This window comes from Triticum aestivum, chromosome 7B (genome assembly GCF_018294505.1).
Source record: "Triticum aestivum cultivar Chinese Spring chromosome 7B, IWGSC CS RefSeq v2.1, whole genome shotgun sequence".
Taxonomy (NCBI): Eukaryota; Viridiplantae; Streptophyta; class Magnoliopsida; order Poales; family Poaceae; genus Triticum; species Triticum aestivum.
Window position 1 is genome coordinate 239,091,648 of NC_057813.1, and position 15,910 is coordinate 239,107,557.

Consider the following 15,910-nt stretch of genomic DNA (forward strand, 5'->3'; position numbering starts at 1 on the left):
CGCCCCCGGAATATCAGCCGGATGCTTTTCACGCGGAAGGCAAAATCGAGAACCCTAAAGCCGCCGCCCACACATCCCCAAGGAATAAAACCTCAAGGCCGCGGCTGACATCCCTCCCCAGCTTACACCTAGCCGCCGCCGCCGACGACGAAATCCACCCAAGCCGCCGAGCTCGTCTCGCCGTCGTCGCGCTCTAGGCTTTTGGGATGGAGGCCGAGACGGCGGCGAAGAGGGCGCGGGAGAACGAGGGCGCTGCGGCGGCGGACGGAGCCGGGGAGCAGGCGGGGGTCTCCGCCGTCATCCCCGGATGGTTCTCCGAGATCAGCCCCATGTGGCCCGGCGAGGCGCACTCGCTCAAGGTGGAGAAGGTCCTGTTCCAAGGCAAGTCGGACTACCAAGACGTGCTGGTTTTCCAGTCCTCCACCTACGGGAAGGTGCTCGTCCTGGATGGGGTGATCCAGGTGACCGAGAGGGATGAGTGCGCCTACCAGGAGATGATCACCCACCTCCCTCTCTGCTCAATCAAAGACCCCAAGAAGGTCCTGGTCATCGGGGGCGGAGACGGCGGCGTTCTGCGCGAGGTCTCGCGGCACTCCTCGGTGGAGCAGATCGACATCTGCGAGATCGACAAGATGGTGGTCGATGTGTCGAAGCAGTTCTTCCCTCACCTGGCCCTCGGGTTCGAGGACCCTCGCGTGTCCCTGCACATCGGCGACGGCGTCGCCTTCCTGAAGAATGCTCCAGAGGGCACCTATGATGCAGTGATCGTCGATTCCTCCGACCCAGTAGGCCCTGCCCAGGAGCTGTTCGAGAAGCCGTTCTTCGAGTCCGTCTCCAGGGCTCTGCGTCCGGGCGGGGTCGTCTGCACCCAGGCGGAGAGCATATGGCTGCACATGCACATCATAGAGGACATTGTCACCAACTGTCGCCAGGTTTTCAAAGGCTCGGTGAACTACGCATGGACTACGGTGCCCACATACCCAAGGTACGCACAACTGATCCTTCCTGTCTATGTGACCGAAGTCGGTTTTCCTTTCTTTAGCCACCGAGTTTATGATTCAGCTTATGATTCTTGGTTGTTGTTGCAGCGGAGTGATAGGTTTCATGCTCTGCTCCACGGAGGGACCTAGTGTTGATTTCCAGCATCCCGTCTTCAGCATCGAGGAGGACGAATACTCCACAAAATCAAAGGGGCCGCTCAAGTTCTACAATTCCGAGTTCCACACCGCATCGTTTTGTTTGCCATCATTTGCGAGGAGGGTCATTGAGGCCAAGGCTAACTAGATTCTTATGAAGATGGTCACTGAAACCAAGGCCAACTAGAAGAGCTGGTTTGGTTTCAATTTCAACACTGGGAGAAATCTGTCTTAGCGTAGACAGAGGAAAAGCCCCCTTTTTTATTAACTTGCAATAAGCCCACATGGAAATTATTGGTACCTGTGATTCTGTCTGCTGTATGTCTCAGCTTGTATTTCCTGGCTACCTGGTGGTATGAGAACCTTCTGAATTTAGTCTTTTGCCCTGCAGTTTTCCTTTCTTATCTTATGCTTCCTCTGTATCAAAATGTAAGACATGTTTTTACTGCGTTTAGGGGGGCAGGGGTGACAGTTCCTGTCATGGCAGTTCGTTCGGATTTTTGGAATAAGACCCTGCCTTGTGGACAGAACACGGTTGGATTAAATTGGTTACATTTTTGGAATAAGACCCTGCCTTGTGGACACAACACGGTTGGATTTTTGTATCAGAGGAAGACTTGTTAATTATATATGCTTGTGTGATGTCTTAATAAGATATCCCCAACTACTGTTACATCAAAAAACATAAATAAGAGTGCTATATTGGTTACATTTTTGGAATAAGACCCTGCCTTGTGGACACAACACGGTTGGATTTCTGTATCAGAGGAAGACTTTGTTAATTATATATGCTTGTGTGATGTCTTAATAAGATATCCCCAACTACTGTTACATCAAAAAACATAAATAAGAGTGCTATAGGAGTACATGGTTGTTGGGGTTGGGGTGGGTGGGGTGAAGCATTTCCTAACATATCATGAACAACCTGAAATGACATTTTGTACTCTCAGCGAGCATTCAATATTTGATGAATCCACTAGGCAGGTTAATTGTTACTTTCTCCGTTCATAATATAAGACGTTTTTGCAGTTCAACAGAGGTAGAACAAGCTACAGTACAACTTAAGTAAATAGCGATAACTGTGGCACACACAAACGTACGCAACCTACAACATATGAACTAACAGGTACAGTCCATATCACTAGCAGTACAACACATTCTAAACCAAGATGGATCCAGTGAAACCATCCGGTCCATCAATCCGTGTTCATCATGCTCAGTTGATCTACAAATAACATCTAAATTCAGCCAAAAAGGCGAATCTGTTCTACCATTCGTCCTACTTTTTCATCTTCTTTCTGAGCTATGCCGCTCCGAGCTAGGGATAGAGATCGACCCAAGGTTAAGGTGGGGTTTGTGAGGTAAGTGCCGTAAGGATTATCATTTGTATGGCGCTCAATCTTTTTCCTCTCAGTGAACTTGTTGTCCATGCCAAACTCTTCTGCAAACGTCTCAATGTCAGATGCAATTTCAGAGCAACCCTTTCGGCTGACAAAATGCGGGGGTTCTGTGCCGCATCGCTCAAGCCCCATAGAACTGCCAATCTGGCTGTGTAAGTCCTCCATGTCTTCTGCACCCACAGCTTGCCTTTTCGTACCCATCTCAAGGTCCACGCTCATCTTCGGCGGGCTTAGGACCCGCCCCATGCTAAGCGTTGAGGCGAAGGCTGCAGAATCCTCGTTAGCTTTAGCCCTGAAATTGTTTCTGGAGCTGGGAATCCTTGAGCATAGGATCTCGATGAAATTTTGGACCAGCCCACGGTTGTAAGGATTGCTTCTTCTATCGTAGCGGTACCGGAACTTCTCATAAGTAGTCTGCAATAATTATTCCTGGAATTAGCATTGCACATAAACTGCAAAGAGAACCAACTGTTACTACATCTACTGGACAAAAACCTGACCTGATTGGTGGAAATCAAGTAGAGGTGGAATGAGGTCAATCCTCCGACAAACCACACAGCAACAAATGTGTATAACATGAGAATGGCAGAGATGGGCGACTTCAAGATAGCTCTACCAAATGTGCACTCATGGGTGTCCATTATTTTCCTGATGTTGACCCAGCAGAATGTGAACACGTATATGCATAGCACAGTTGCTGAAGATACAAACATAAGGAAGAAGCGGTAGTTTCTCTGCAGGAAAGGAAAATCCAAAGGCATAATGATGCGGAGCATCCCTCGCTCATCCCCATGGACGTGTCTACATCTTCCTCAACACCTCTTGGACCCATGACAAGAGCTAGAGCCAAGGCTATCGAAGATAAGGTGAATTCGCTCCTCTCTGAACTTCCTCTTTCTACTCACGAGACATGGCTGCTACCTCATTCGGAAACTCTATGTGTAATCAGGCACCTGGAGATGAGCCAAGGAACAACCACTTGCAAGAGCCAAGACGGCGAGGACCCCAAGCATGTTGAAGAAGAAGAAGAAAGGCTGCTGAAGCTACAGGCGTCGGACGACCGACCAAGTCCGGACGTCCGACGAGTCCCAGGGCACGGACGACCGACACCCTCCGGACGTCCGGCCGCTGTACAATGCCAACCAGGGCCAAATCTACGGACGACCGACGCCCTCCGGACGTCCGGCCGCTGTACAATGCCAACCAGAGCAGAATCCACGGACGACCGACGCCTTCCGGACGTCCGACCAACAACATCCAGAGCCGAATCTACGGACGACCGACGCCTTCCGGACGTCCGGACCGTCCTGAGCCTCCGGACGTCCGACGCCTTCCGGATGTCCGACCCCTGAGTGACTAAACCCGCGGGCTGGAGCCCTTGTATCCCTTCGCTTTGACCTCCATTTGCACTACGACTATAAATAGGTCTCCCCCACCTCCTAATTAGATTTAGCATTGGATTAGCTCATATTTGTGTGAGAGCCTTTGCTCATCCACTTGGATACTTCTCGGAGTTCACGACCTCTTCGGAGAAGATCCCCCAAGCGGATTCAAGACCCCTTCTAGGGAAGAACATCAAGGCCTCCTCGCGGAGAAGAACGGTTCCTTTGTATCCTTACCTTTGTTGATCTTGAACCTTGTGTTACCTTATGTGTGTGATGATCTAGCACTTGTGTGATTGATTCCTTGTCGGTTTAGTGATTCTCTCTCTCGTTTTCCCCGTGTGTTCCCTTTGTGCTTCCGCGTGTTCTTCGTGATTCCCCGTAGGATCCACTCCAAACGTGAAAGATCGACGCTATAGGGTTCCACCCTACATCATCTTGATATCATGAGCCACGTTGATCACGTTTTTGGAGCCCCTACCCCGTGTTTTCTAGCTTGATTTTTGTTTTTTCGTCCTAAATCCGAAAATCCCCACCAAAAAATAGCCCCAATTTTTTTTTGTGATTTGTTGGTGTGATGAAATTTTGTTGGATTTGGTCCATGGATTTGTGTTGCTACGTGTGGATCTAGCTTCCCCCACCCTCCCCACCCTTTTCCATCCACCAAATCGCTCGATTTCGACCTCACCATCTTCTTCTTCCCCGGAAATCTCGCAGTTCTTCCCGAGCCCGATTTTCGCCCAGGTTCCGGACGACCGGAAAACGTCGGACGTCCGACGAAGACCGGACGACCGTAAAAGCCCGGACGTCCGTAAAACCCTGACGAAACTGAACTTTGTCAGTTCTACCACCACCACAACCCCACATTCCACCACATCTTCCAAACCCACATACACCAAAATCTTCCCCAATACCTCCTATGACGATTTTGACACATTTTGGTCCTTGAGATTTTGAGTTGTGGCTCCCGTATCCTTTTGTGTTTCGGCTATCTAGGTACGGTTCGACTTCATCACCACCACGGCTCATCTTCGCAAGGGTATCATCATCGCCAAGGACGGTAACTTCGACGACATCTTTGTCATACCTTGCATTTGCGTTGATAACCCACATTGCCTCATTTTGCGTAACTTACCCATCGAGACTAGCCATTGAGTATTGCCGGCAACGTGACTTGTGCACATTAGTGATCATACTACATAGCATACATACCATACCATCGTGGTGCATATCTTGAGATCCACTTGTGTGTCACAAAGTTGTCATAGCATACACAATTGCTATCTTGGTTCGTGAAGTTTTGCATGAGAAAAGAGCTCAAAAGTGAAAGAGCCACCCAAGCTTTTAAGCAAAGAAGAAAGATAAGCAAAGAGCTTATGAGCAAGAACCATAGCATCATCCACCATTAAGATTGTCATATAAGATCATCTTGGATTATAGCACCGAAATACCATACATATAGTATACTTGGGATAGAGATCATTGCATTTTTGCCTAGTAGGTTGTGCACAAGTTCGTATCCGCCTATTGTGCAATCGTGCTAGCGTCTCTCTAGTATTGTGCAACAAGAGCATTTTCGAGGATTCCACATTTTGGCTCACTTTTGGTTTGCACAATCCCACTTATCTATTTGCGTGTGTGTTTCCGTGTATTATTACTTGCTTGGTCTACTTGTTGCATTTGCAAATTTGTGAACCGTTTCCAACATTATTGAAGCTCACTTACTATTGCATCAAATTTATGCCACCATCCTAACCAAGCTCCACCATAAGCTTTTACTTGTGTAGGTGTGAGAACCGACAAGAATTGGTACCAATAGTGCTATTTCATTGTCCGCATTTGAGTGAACTTGATTCATCTTCAACATCGGTCAAAGGTACATTGGTATTAGTTCTTCTCCTTCTACCACTCACATTTTGCTTGAAATGATGGATAGGCCAAGTACTTCTACCAACCCACTCTTCATCGAGCAAGACGACGACATGTCATCATACATCACCAAGAGCCACCTCTTTGGTGCACAACGAGCATTGCATCAAGAGCAACAAGCAATGAACGACCGCATCGACAACCTCGCCACCGACTTACGACTCTCCGAGCAACGTACAAGAGACTACTTCGACAACAAGCTCGACGCGCACAAGCAAGAGAACGATGCAAGAATGGACGAGATCCGCGCCTTGTTGGTGAACCGGCCTCCTTCTACATCCTCATACTCAAGACGGAGCCACTCAAGCCGACACTCCGACGACTCCTTCTCCGGCTCAAGTACACCGTCATCGAACACTCTTCGACGAGCCGCGCGTCAAGACCGTCATGCATCTCGCAACCCGCTACATGTCAAGCATTCACAAGAGCAAGACGATGAGCAAGTACCTCGTCCCCAATCAAACCAAGTAGCGTTTGCTCAAGCTCAAGAACGACAACGTCTTCATCGCCAAGAAGAACAAGAACGAGCGCGTCTACACCAAGAGCAACAAGACGCCGAGGCTCAACGTCTCCAACAACAACAACGAGAAGCACAAGCTCGCGAGGCGAAACGTGCCCTTCAAGCATCAAGTCGAGCTATCGCCAACCGCAATCGCGAACGGTGCAATCAAGAGGAAGCCCTTCGAGAAGAAATCCAAGAGAGGAACTACCATCCGCGTGTCCAACGTCAAGCTACCTCACAAGCTCCTCAAGCTCAACCTCAACCTCAAGGTCAACAAGAGCAAGTTGATCATGGACTTCCTCCACGCCAAGAGCAACATGAGGATGATTACCCTCCACGTCAAGGGCGTCATCATCACCATCGCCAACAACACAATGAAGAGCAACGCTATGGAAAGCTCAAATTCACAATGCCCAAGTTCAATGGAAGCAATGACCCCGAAGAGTACCTTTCATGGGCATTGAAGGTCGACAAGATCTTTCGTTTGCACAACTATGAGGAAGAGAAGAAGATCGCTATGGCATCACTTGAGTTCCAAGACTATGTGCTCATATGGTGGGAACAAGTCCTTGAGCGCCGACAAGCAAGAGGTGAACCTCCAATCACCACTTGGGCTCAAATGAAGGATGTCATGCGAGCACGTTTTGTGCCAACCTACTACAACCGTGATCTCTTCAAGAAGCTATAACTCCTCAAGCAAGGAACAAAGAGTGTTGAAGAATACTACAAGGAAATGGAGATTGCTATGATTCGAGCCAATGTCACGGAGGATGATGAGCAAACAATGGCACGATTCTTGAATGGACTCAATCATCCCATCAAGAAGATCGCCGACTTCCAACCCTACTCCAACCTCATTGAGCTCGTGCATCAAGCTACAAAGGCGGAACGCCAAGTGCAAGATGACTTCAAGTACGCCAAGTACTCCTCCAAGACATACGGCTTCTCCAACAACCAAGCTTCAACAACTACTCCAACTTCGACATCAACCAAGCCTTCTCCAAGCAACGACGACAAGTCAAGTTACAAGAAAACTTCCACAAGTTCAAGTCGTCTTCCTCCTACTACAAGCAACTTCAAGCCGCGTGCTTCGTCATCTACTCCGACCGATGAGACCGTCAAGACAAGCTCCTTCAAGTGTTTCACTTGCGGAGGCCGAGGCCACAAGTCCTATGAATGCACAAACAAGCGCACCATGATCCTCAACGACGATGGCACCTACGACTCAATGAGTGAAGATGAAATGAAAGCTATTGAGCAAGTAGCCATGCATAGGCGAGTGAATGAGGATGAAGATGATCAAGTCTTTTGTGATGAAGATACGAGCCCCGCTCTCGTTGTCTCCAAGGTCTTGACTCTTCAACATCAACAAGAAGAAGACCAACGATGCCACATCTTCCACACAAAGGCCGGCATCAATGGACGATCCGTCAAGGTCATCATCGATGGAGGTAGTTGCCACAACTTGGCAAGTGAAGAACTATGCTCCAAGCTTCAATTGGTCAAGAAGAAGCACCCGCACCCCTACAAGGTTCAATGGCTAAGTGACTCCGGCACTATACGAGTTGAGCATACGGTCCAAGTATCCTTCAAAATTGGTGCATATGAGGACACTTTGGAGTGTGATGTGGTCCCAATGACCGTTTGCCACCTCCTTCTTGGTCGACCATGGCAATTCGACTGTGGTGTCTTCCACAACGGGCGTACCAACCACTATAGCTTCAAGATAAAAGGAAAGGAATATGTGCTACGACCCATGTCTCCTAGTCAAGTGATAGCCGACAAGCAAGCCACCCACCATAGAGAGAAGAGTGAGAAAGTGATCCACCAAAAAGTGAGTGAGAGCCACAAGCCAAACTTGAGCGCCTCTTCGCCTAGAGAGAAAAACCTCATACTATTTGCCACAAAAAGTGAGATGAGAGAAGTGTGTGAGAACCCATCGAGTGTGAGGCACTTTGTCCTTGTGTGCAAGGATGGAGAAACAAAAACTAACACCATTCACGAGCTACCTTTGGTGTTTCAATCTCTTTTGCAGGAATTTCAAGATGTTTTCCCCGATGAGCTACCTCCGGGTCTACCTCCTCTTCGAGGCATTGAGCATCGAATCGACCTCATCCCCGGAGCGCCACTTCCAAACAAAGCTCCATACCGTGTCAATCCCGAAGAAACCAAGGAGATTCAACGGCAAGTACAACAACTAATCGACAACGGTCATGTACGTGAAAGCTTAAGCCCTTGTGCCATTCCCGTCATACTTGTGCCTAAGCCCGATGGAAGTTTCCGCTTGTGTTCCGATTGTAGACCTATAAATGCTATCACCGTTCGCTATAGGCATCCCATTCCTCGCTTAGATGATATGCTTGATGAACTTAGTGGAGCCAACTTTTTCTCAAAAATTGATCTTAAGAGTGGCTATTATCAAATACGCATTCACGAGGGTGACGAATGGAAAACGGCTTTCAAAACAAAATTTGGCTTATATGAATGGTTAGTCATGCCTATGGGTTTATCGGAGGCTCCCGACACTTTTGTGCGTCTCATGCATCATGTACTTCGACCTTACATTGGAGTCTTTGTTGTGGTTTACTTCGATGATATTCTTGTGTTTAGCAAAACCATGAAAGAGCATCTTGATCATGTTAAGCTTGTTTTGCAAACGCTTCGCAAGGAAAGTCTTTATGCTAACATGAAAAAGTGCACATTTGGTGTTGACAAAGTGGTTTTCTTGGGTTTCGTTGTTTCCTCCAAGGGTGTCCATGTTGATGAAACTAAAATTGAAGCAATTAAAACTTGCCCCCAACCCACCAATTTGCAACAAGTGCGTAGTTTTCTTGGTCTTGCAGGTTTTTATCGCCGCTTTGTGAAAGATTTTAGCACAATAGCCGCTCCTTTGCATGCTTTGAGTAAGAAAAACGCTCCTTTTGTTTGGGGAACTTTGCAATCAACCGCTTTTGATGAGCTCAAGTCTTTGCTTACTCATGCTCCGATTCTTGCTTTGCCCAACTTTGACAAAACTTTTGAGGTTCATTGTGATGCAAGTGGTACCGGAATTGGCGGAGTTTTGATGCAAGAAAAACGTGTAATTGCATATTTTAATGAAAAACTCTCCGGTGCTCAACTTAACTATCCCATCTATGACAAAGAATTGTATGCTTTAGTGCGTGTCCTACATGTTTGGGAACATTATCTTAGACCTCATGAGTTTGTCATCCATACCGATCATGAAACGCTCAAGTACTTAAAAGGTCAAACTAAGTTGAACAAACGTCATGCCAAATGGAGTGAATTTATTGAATCTTTCCCATATGTGATCAAGTACATTAAGGGTAAGGAAAATGTAGTTGCCGACGCGCTTTCACGCATATGTACACTTGTCACTAAACTTGAGTTGAATGTTATTGGTTTTGAGCACATCAAAGACTTGTATGCTAATGATCCATCTTTTGCTATTCCTTATGCTAAGTGTTTGACGCATACTTCTTGGGAATAATACTATATTAAGGATGCTTATCTTATGAAAGCTAACAAACTTTGCATTCCCGAGTCTTCCCTTCGTTTGTTACTTTTGCAAGAGGCTCATGGAGGCGGACTCATGGGACACTTTGGACGAGATAAGACATTCGCCACGCTCTCCAAAAACTACTTTTGGCCCAAGATGTTTCGAGACGTCTCACGCTTCACCACCCGATGCTCTACATGTCGCAAAGCTAAGTCTAAAGCTCAATCTCATGGTCTTTACATGCCTCTTCCTATTCCTTATCAACCTTGGGAAGACATTAGCATGGACTTTGTACTTGGTTTGCCTAGAACTCAAAATGGAAAGGATTCCGTGTTTGTTGTTGTGGACCGATTTTCTAAGATGGCACATTTCATTCCTTGCAACAAGATAGACGATGCTTCACATGTTGCAAATCTCTTTTGTAGGGAAATCTTGCGCCTCCATGGAGTACCAAAGACAATCGTCTCCGACCGCGACGTCAAGTTCTTGAGTTACTTTTGGAAGACTCTATGCGCCAAGCTCGGAATCAAGCTCCTGTTCTCATCCGCATACCATCCTCAAACCGACGGCCAAACGGAGGTGACGAACCGGACACTATCCACTCTACTTCGCGTGTTGATCAAGAAGAACATCAAGGAGTGGGAGGCGTGTCTACCCATCGCCGAGTACGCCTACAACCGTGCAAGACATTCGACGACCGGCAAGTCCCCCTTCGAGGTCGTCTACGGCTTCAACCCATTGTCCCCATTGGACATTCTACCACTTCCTCTACAAGAGAGAACCAACGACACAAGTGCTCGTGCAAGCTACATCAAGAAGATGCATGAAGATACAAGACACACCATCGAGCGACAAGTACAACGACTAGCGACCAAGCTCAACGTCAACAAGCAACCCATGGTCTTCAACATTGGTGATCTAGTGTGGCTACACCTTCGCAAGGAACGCTTCCCCAACGAACGCAAGTCCAAGCTTCTCCCTAGAGCCGATGGACCATTCAAGGTGCTAGCACGCTACAACGACAACGCCTACAAGATTGAACTCCCACGAGACAAGTACAACGTGAGCGACATCTTCAACGTCAAGGACCTCTCGCCTTTCCATGGTGATGAAGATCTTGATCCGAGGTCGGATCCTTCCCAAGGGGGGGGGGGAGATGATGCGGAGCATCCCTCGCTCATCCCCATGGACGTGTCTACATCTTCCTCAACACCTCTTGGACCCATGACAAGAGCTAGAGCCAAGGCTATCGAAGATAAGGTGAACTCGCTCCTCTCTGAACTTCCTCTTTCTACTCACGAGACATGGCTACTACCTCATTCGGAAACTCTATGTGTAATCAGGCACCTGGAGATGAGCCAAGGAACAACCACTTGCAAGAGCCAAGACGGCGAGGACCCCAAGCATGTTGAAGAAGAAGAAGAAAGGCTGCTGAAGCTACAGGCGTCCCGACGACCGACCAAGTCCGGACATCCGACGAGTCCTAGGGCACGGACGACCGACACCCTCCGGACGTCCGGCCGCTGTACAATGCCAACCAGGGCCAAATCTACGGACGACCGACGCCCTCCGGACGTCCGGCCGCTGTACAATGCCAACCAGAGCAGAATCCACGGACGACCGACGCCTTCCGGACGTCCGACCAACGCCATCCAGAGCCGAATCTACGGACGACCGACGCCTTCCGGACGTCCGGACCGTCCTGAGCCTCCGGACGTCCGACGCCTTCCGGATGTCCGACCCCTGAGTGACTAAACCGGCTGGAGCCCTTGTATCCCTTCGCTTTGACCTCCATTTGCACTACGACTATAAATAGGTCTCCCCCACCTCCTAATTAGATTTAGCATTGGATTAGCTCATATTTGTGTGCGAGCCTTTGCTCATCCACTTGGATACTTCTCCTCGGAGTTCACGACCTCTTCGGAGAAGATCCCCCAAGCGGATTCAAGACCCCTTCTAGGGAAGAACATCAAGGCCTCCTCGCGGAGAAGAACGGTTCCTTTGTATCCTTACCTTTGTTGATCTTGAACCTTGTGTTACCTTATGTGTGTGATGATCTAGCACTTGTGTGATTGATTCCTTGTCGGTTTAGTGATTCTCTCTCTCGTTTTCCCCGTGTGTTCCCTTTGTGCTTCCGCGTGTTCTTCGTGATTCCCCGTAGGATCCACTCCAAACGTGAAAGATCGACGCTATAGGGTTCCACCCTACATCACATAATGAGTAAAATGTATGGTAATTATTTATTATGGTGCATATATGTCCCCTTCAACATTAAGAGAAAACATATATTTAATTACACGTGTCCCCATTCTTCTTTTTGTCCAATTTCTTTAACATAATTTAGACTTAGCATGACTACTGCTGCCTCAGCAATCCAGAAAATCTTATACAGAAGTAAAACCCTCAACAGAAAGTAATTACTCATGTTCTTTTCTAATAGAAATCCTTATGTGATTGATGATCTTGCTAACACAAAAATAATGCATACCTTTCCAATACACTGCCCTACCCAAGGACAGTGGTGATCAAAACGTTCGACACAGTTATTGCAGATTGAGCAATGGGAGCACCTTGGTGGACGATAAAGCATACATGTATGGCAATATTTGACCTTAACTAAAACACCATTGACAAGAACATCCTTGGTGAGTGGTAAACCAGCTGAGCCATGTTGACCACCTGGCCAATCTGATAAGTTGGAGGATTCACCAATGTCTTCTGGTTCCGGAGGATGAGAATTACGCGGAACAATTCCAGGATCACGTCCAGACGTGAGAAGCAGAAGAATGAGAATCTGCATAACAGAAACAATAATTGATTAGTAATCTTGTCAAGCTACAGTTACAAAATTGCGGACACGACATCACCTCTGGTTCAATACATAAAAACACAATGGCTACCAACATTCTCTGCTAAGGAACTGTGGCATAACTTGACATGGTAGAAGCCAATGCAAAGAATTTCAGTTCTTAAAACAGATTTGTGAGATAAGGTATTGATGATCCATATGACGCATTTGCAAGGCCCAAGGGATGGCTACGAAATTTCCAAAACAGAATAGAAAAAGGCATGAATGTGCACACAGCTAACTGGATGCACATCTCGTTAACTTACATATGCTGTAAATATGATAGATACAGATGCCACCCAACCTCCAATTTGATTTTGGTACCCATGGGCAAGCTGCGGAGAAACAACGGCAGCAAAGATGATCACTGGGATGACAATTAAACATACTGTGGCTATGAGGGACCTCACATCAGGCCCAAAAATAAGTCTCCCTCCAAGAAAAAATATCTGCAGGGACATATAAAGAAGGCCCTTAAGACGAAGATAGTACCATAAATGCTATTGAATTTAAAACTGAAGAGTATAAAACAATGAAGTTACGTAAAGTCCTTTTCCATTATTAAGCCGGTCCAGTGCATTTCTAATCACAGTGAAGTTGTACAGATGTGGATAAACTCCAGAGTATGTTGAACAGTTGAAGGAAACAAAACTGTCGGTACTTTTTTTAGATAAAAAACTGTCGGTGCATTGAGATAAAAGCAATATGAGTTTGTTTTACGAAATGAGAGGGCTCATGAAATGTACAGCTAAGAAACAAACAGCCACCACAATACTGAATCACACACTATAAATCAACCCAAAGTCCTAAAATAATATGGTTCAAACCTAAAATCCACAATTCCCGTACATCAGAGCAGGTGCTCAGACGCCATTACGGCTCCAACCACTCATGGCCCCATCTTTTAGAATAGCTAAGAAAAAGAGAACACGATGCAATTCCTGATTTCCTGCCCCACTAGTTAGTACTACTGCACAATCACAAACCCAGAATAACGGGCAAGAAATCCTCACATTGCTCCCTTTCCACGCCTGGTACACGCGCCGCGGCGGCGCCTCATCGGCCTCCATGATCCGACGGTTGGAGTCGGACAGCTGCTGCACCTTCCCCTGCATCCTCCCCTCCATCCACCTCAACCCAGACGCTCCCTGTTCCGTTCACCAAAGCACGACCGCTGGCCGTAGCACCCGCCAGCCCCAGAATCTTGAGAAACCCTAATCCAAGGCCGACAAGTCGCAACTTCAGAAATCAAGCGAAATGAAAGCTACACCGGTTGCAAGAACAAGCAGGCGGTTCTCACGGATCCCAGCACGAGAAGGGGAGATGCCCGGATCAAACGAAACAGCGGGAGACGGCGAGTCCGCACCTGGGAAGGAGGGTCGACGGCGACGGGAAGCTTCCCGGGAATCAAGGGGGGCGAGAGGATGGGGCGCGTGGTGATGTCACCTTGGGATCCCAAGAAGGCGAGTGCTTGCTCGCTGAGAAGAAGAGTGGAAAAGTTTCAGTCCGAAGAGACTGTAGACTGTAGTAGTATCTCTTTTACAAACTAACACCCTAGCATTGTTTTAATCTTACAAATAGCCACTGCTCATTGTTGGGCGAGGTTTGTTTAGTGAGAGGAGATGTTTCCGTTGACTACAAAGCGCTTGTAGTAGCTTTGTCAAGATAATGTGCCAGCAAAATCTCTATGCTTATAGAAATATGTATGATACCTCCTCCGTCCCAAAATAAGTGTCTCAACTTTGTACTAACTTTAGTGCAAAGGTGTACTAAGGACAAGACACTTATTTTGTGACGGAGGGAGTATGTGTTTATAGAAAAGTCTATATACGTATATGTGAGCGACTTCGATTTTACTGAATTAAAAATAAACATTTGATAGGAACATGTCGCTGCTCAAAGTTGGAGGTAAAGATCTTAAACCAACAAAAATAATCTAAAAGAAATACGTTTGATGTTATGTCTTTGTTTTCTCTTTTATCTGATAGTTTATGACCGGTTCTTTTGTTTCACGACCGATCATGAATTTGTAAGTTGCCATATTTTTACTTTTTTTTATAATGATTGCAAGCGTGCAAAAAACAAAAAACAACTTATCTGAAAAGAAAAGAAAAGAAAAGAAGAATGAAAAAAGCAGGGAAGATAAGCTAGAAAAAAGCTGCAAACTTGTTGGCCTTCCTGGAGACACTGCATCTTCAATGAAAAAGGGCATAGTGTGGAAGCTCTGGTAAACATTGGCACACGCATCCCAATCCAATTCGATTTGACAAATCACCAAAATAGCTTCCGACTCTTTTTTTCATTACTATTCCTTTTTTAGGAAAATTTATTACAAATCGCCAAAATAGTTTCCGAGTCTTTCAATTTGACAAATCGCCAAAAAATGTTTTTGGTTGCAGTCGAGTTTGTTTTTCATTCATCTAAAAAGTTTGTTTTTCATTAGGAAATACCAGTATATAACGTCACCTTTCCCACTTTAATTCAATTCCTGCGGTCAAAAGTGAAGTCAAAAGTGACATTAGTCCAAGTGCTCTTTCTTGCTACAAGTGCCCTGATTACTGGCTACTTGGGCACACACATCTGACATCTGGTCGATGCATAGCTTGTACTATTAATTCAATCAAAAAGAGAAAATCACTTGGAAGGAGTACAACCAAATACGCCAAGGTTGAGGGGCCAAGACTTCTCGGCTGTCATTGAGAAGGTCAAGCCGGTTCCAGTAAGGGAACGGCGAGAGCGACACATCGGCAGTTTGTCTTAGCGGCGGTAGTGGTCATTCGATGGTCTCGGAATCTCAACATAATTTTATTATGTTTAAAATACTTTGTAGTTTCGATGAACTTTCATAATAGATTTGATCCTTTCCGCAAAAAAAAAAGCAAAGGAGACAATGAGTAATACAATTTTCTTACCTGCCAAAAAAAAGAGGGGGACAATGAGCATGTAAGTACCAAACTATTTTATTACATGTAGATATAACATTAGAACTAAAATTAGGGGTCACGGTCGTTTTGTTCAAGGATGGAAAGGTTGTCGAGTTTGTGATGTCCTACAACTTATTATTATTATTATTATTATTATTATTATTATTATTATTATTATTATTATTATTAGTATTATTATTATTATTAATTCCATGTTTGGTAATCATGTAGCATTGTTTTAATATAATTTTGTCGATAGATACATTTTACTCCTCTCAACTTTTCGCCAT

The 15,910-nt window shown here is 46.2% G+C and overlaps 2 protein-coding genes across 6 annotated transcripts; one reads left to right on the forward strand and one right to left on the reverse strand.

Annotated features, from left to right (window-relative positions):
- Positions 1 to 151: 151 nt before the first annotated feature.
- On the forward strand, positions 152 to 1,511 carry LOC123157056 (spermidine synthase 1; the record flags this gene model as incomplete). Its single annotated transcript, XM_044575295.1, is given in 2 exon segments — positions 152 to 985; positions 1,089 to 1,511. Coding segments are annotated over 2 exon segments (975 nt in total). The 3' UTR covers positions 1,285 to 1,511.
- A 606-nt stretch (positions 1,512 to 2,117) lies between these two features.
- Positions 2,118 to 14,211, reverse strand: LOC123157055 (probable protein S-acyltransferase 6). 5 transcript variants are annotated; one of them, XM_044575292.1, is made up of 6 exons: positions 14,063 to 14,211; positions 13,710 to 13,910; positions 13,001 to 13,031; positions 12,337 to 12,642; positions 3,037 to 3,270; positions 2,118 to 2,950 (listed from the first exon to the last, which is right to left on the reverse strand). In XM_044575292.1, the coding sequence occupies exons 2-6, from the start codon at positions 13,754 to 13,756 to the stop codon at positions 2,381 to 2,383; spliced, it is 1,188 nt and encodes a 395-aa protein (XP_044431227.1). In that variant the 5' UTR covers positions 13,757 to 13,910; positions 14,063 to 14,211; the 3' UTR covers positions 2,118 to 2,380. The 5 variants fall into 5 exon arrangements, with proteins under 5 accessions (XP_044431227.1, XP_044431226.1, XP_044431225.1 ...); XM_044575291.1 differs by having other exon boundaries at positions 12,963 to 13,031; XM_044575290.1 differs by having other exon boundaries at positions 12,963 to 13,145.
- Between the last annotated feature and the right edge of the window lie 1,699 nt (positions 14,212 to 15,910).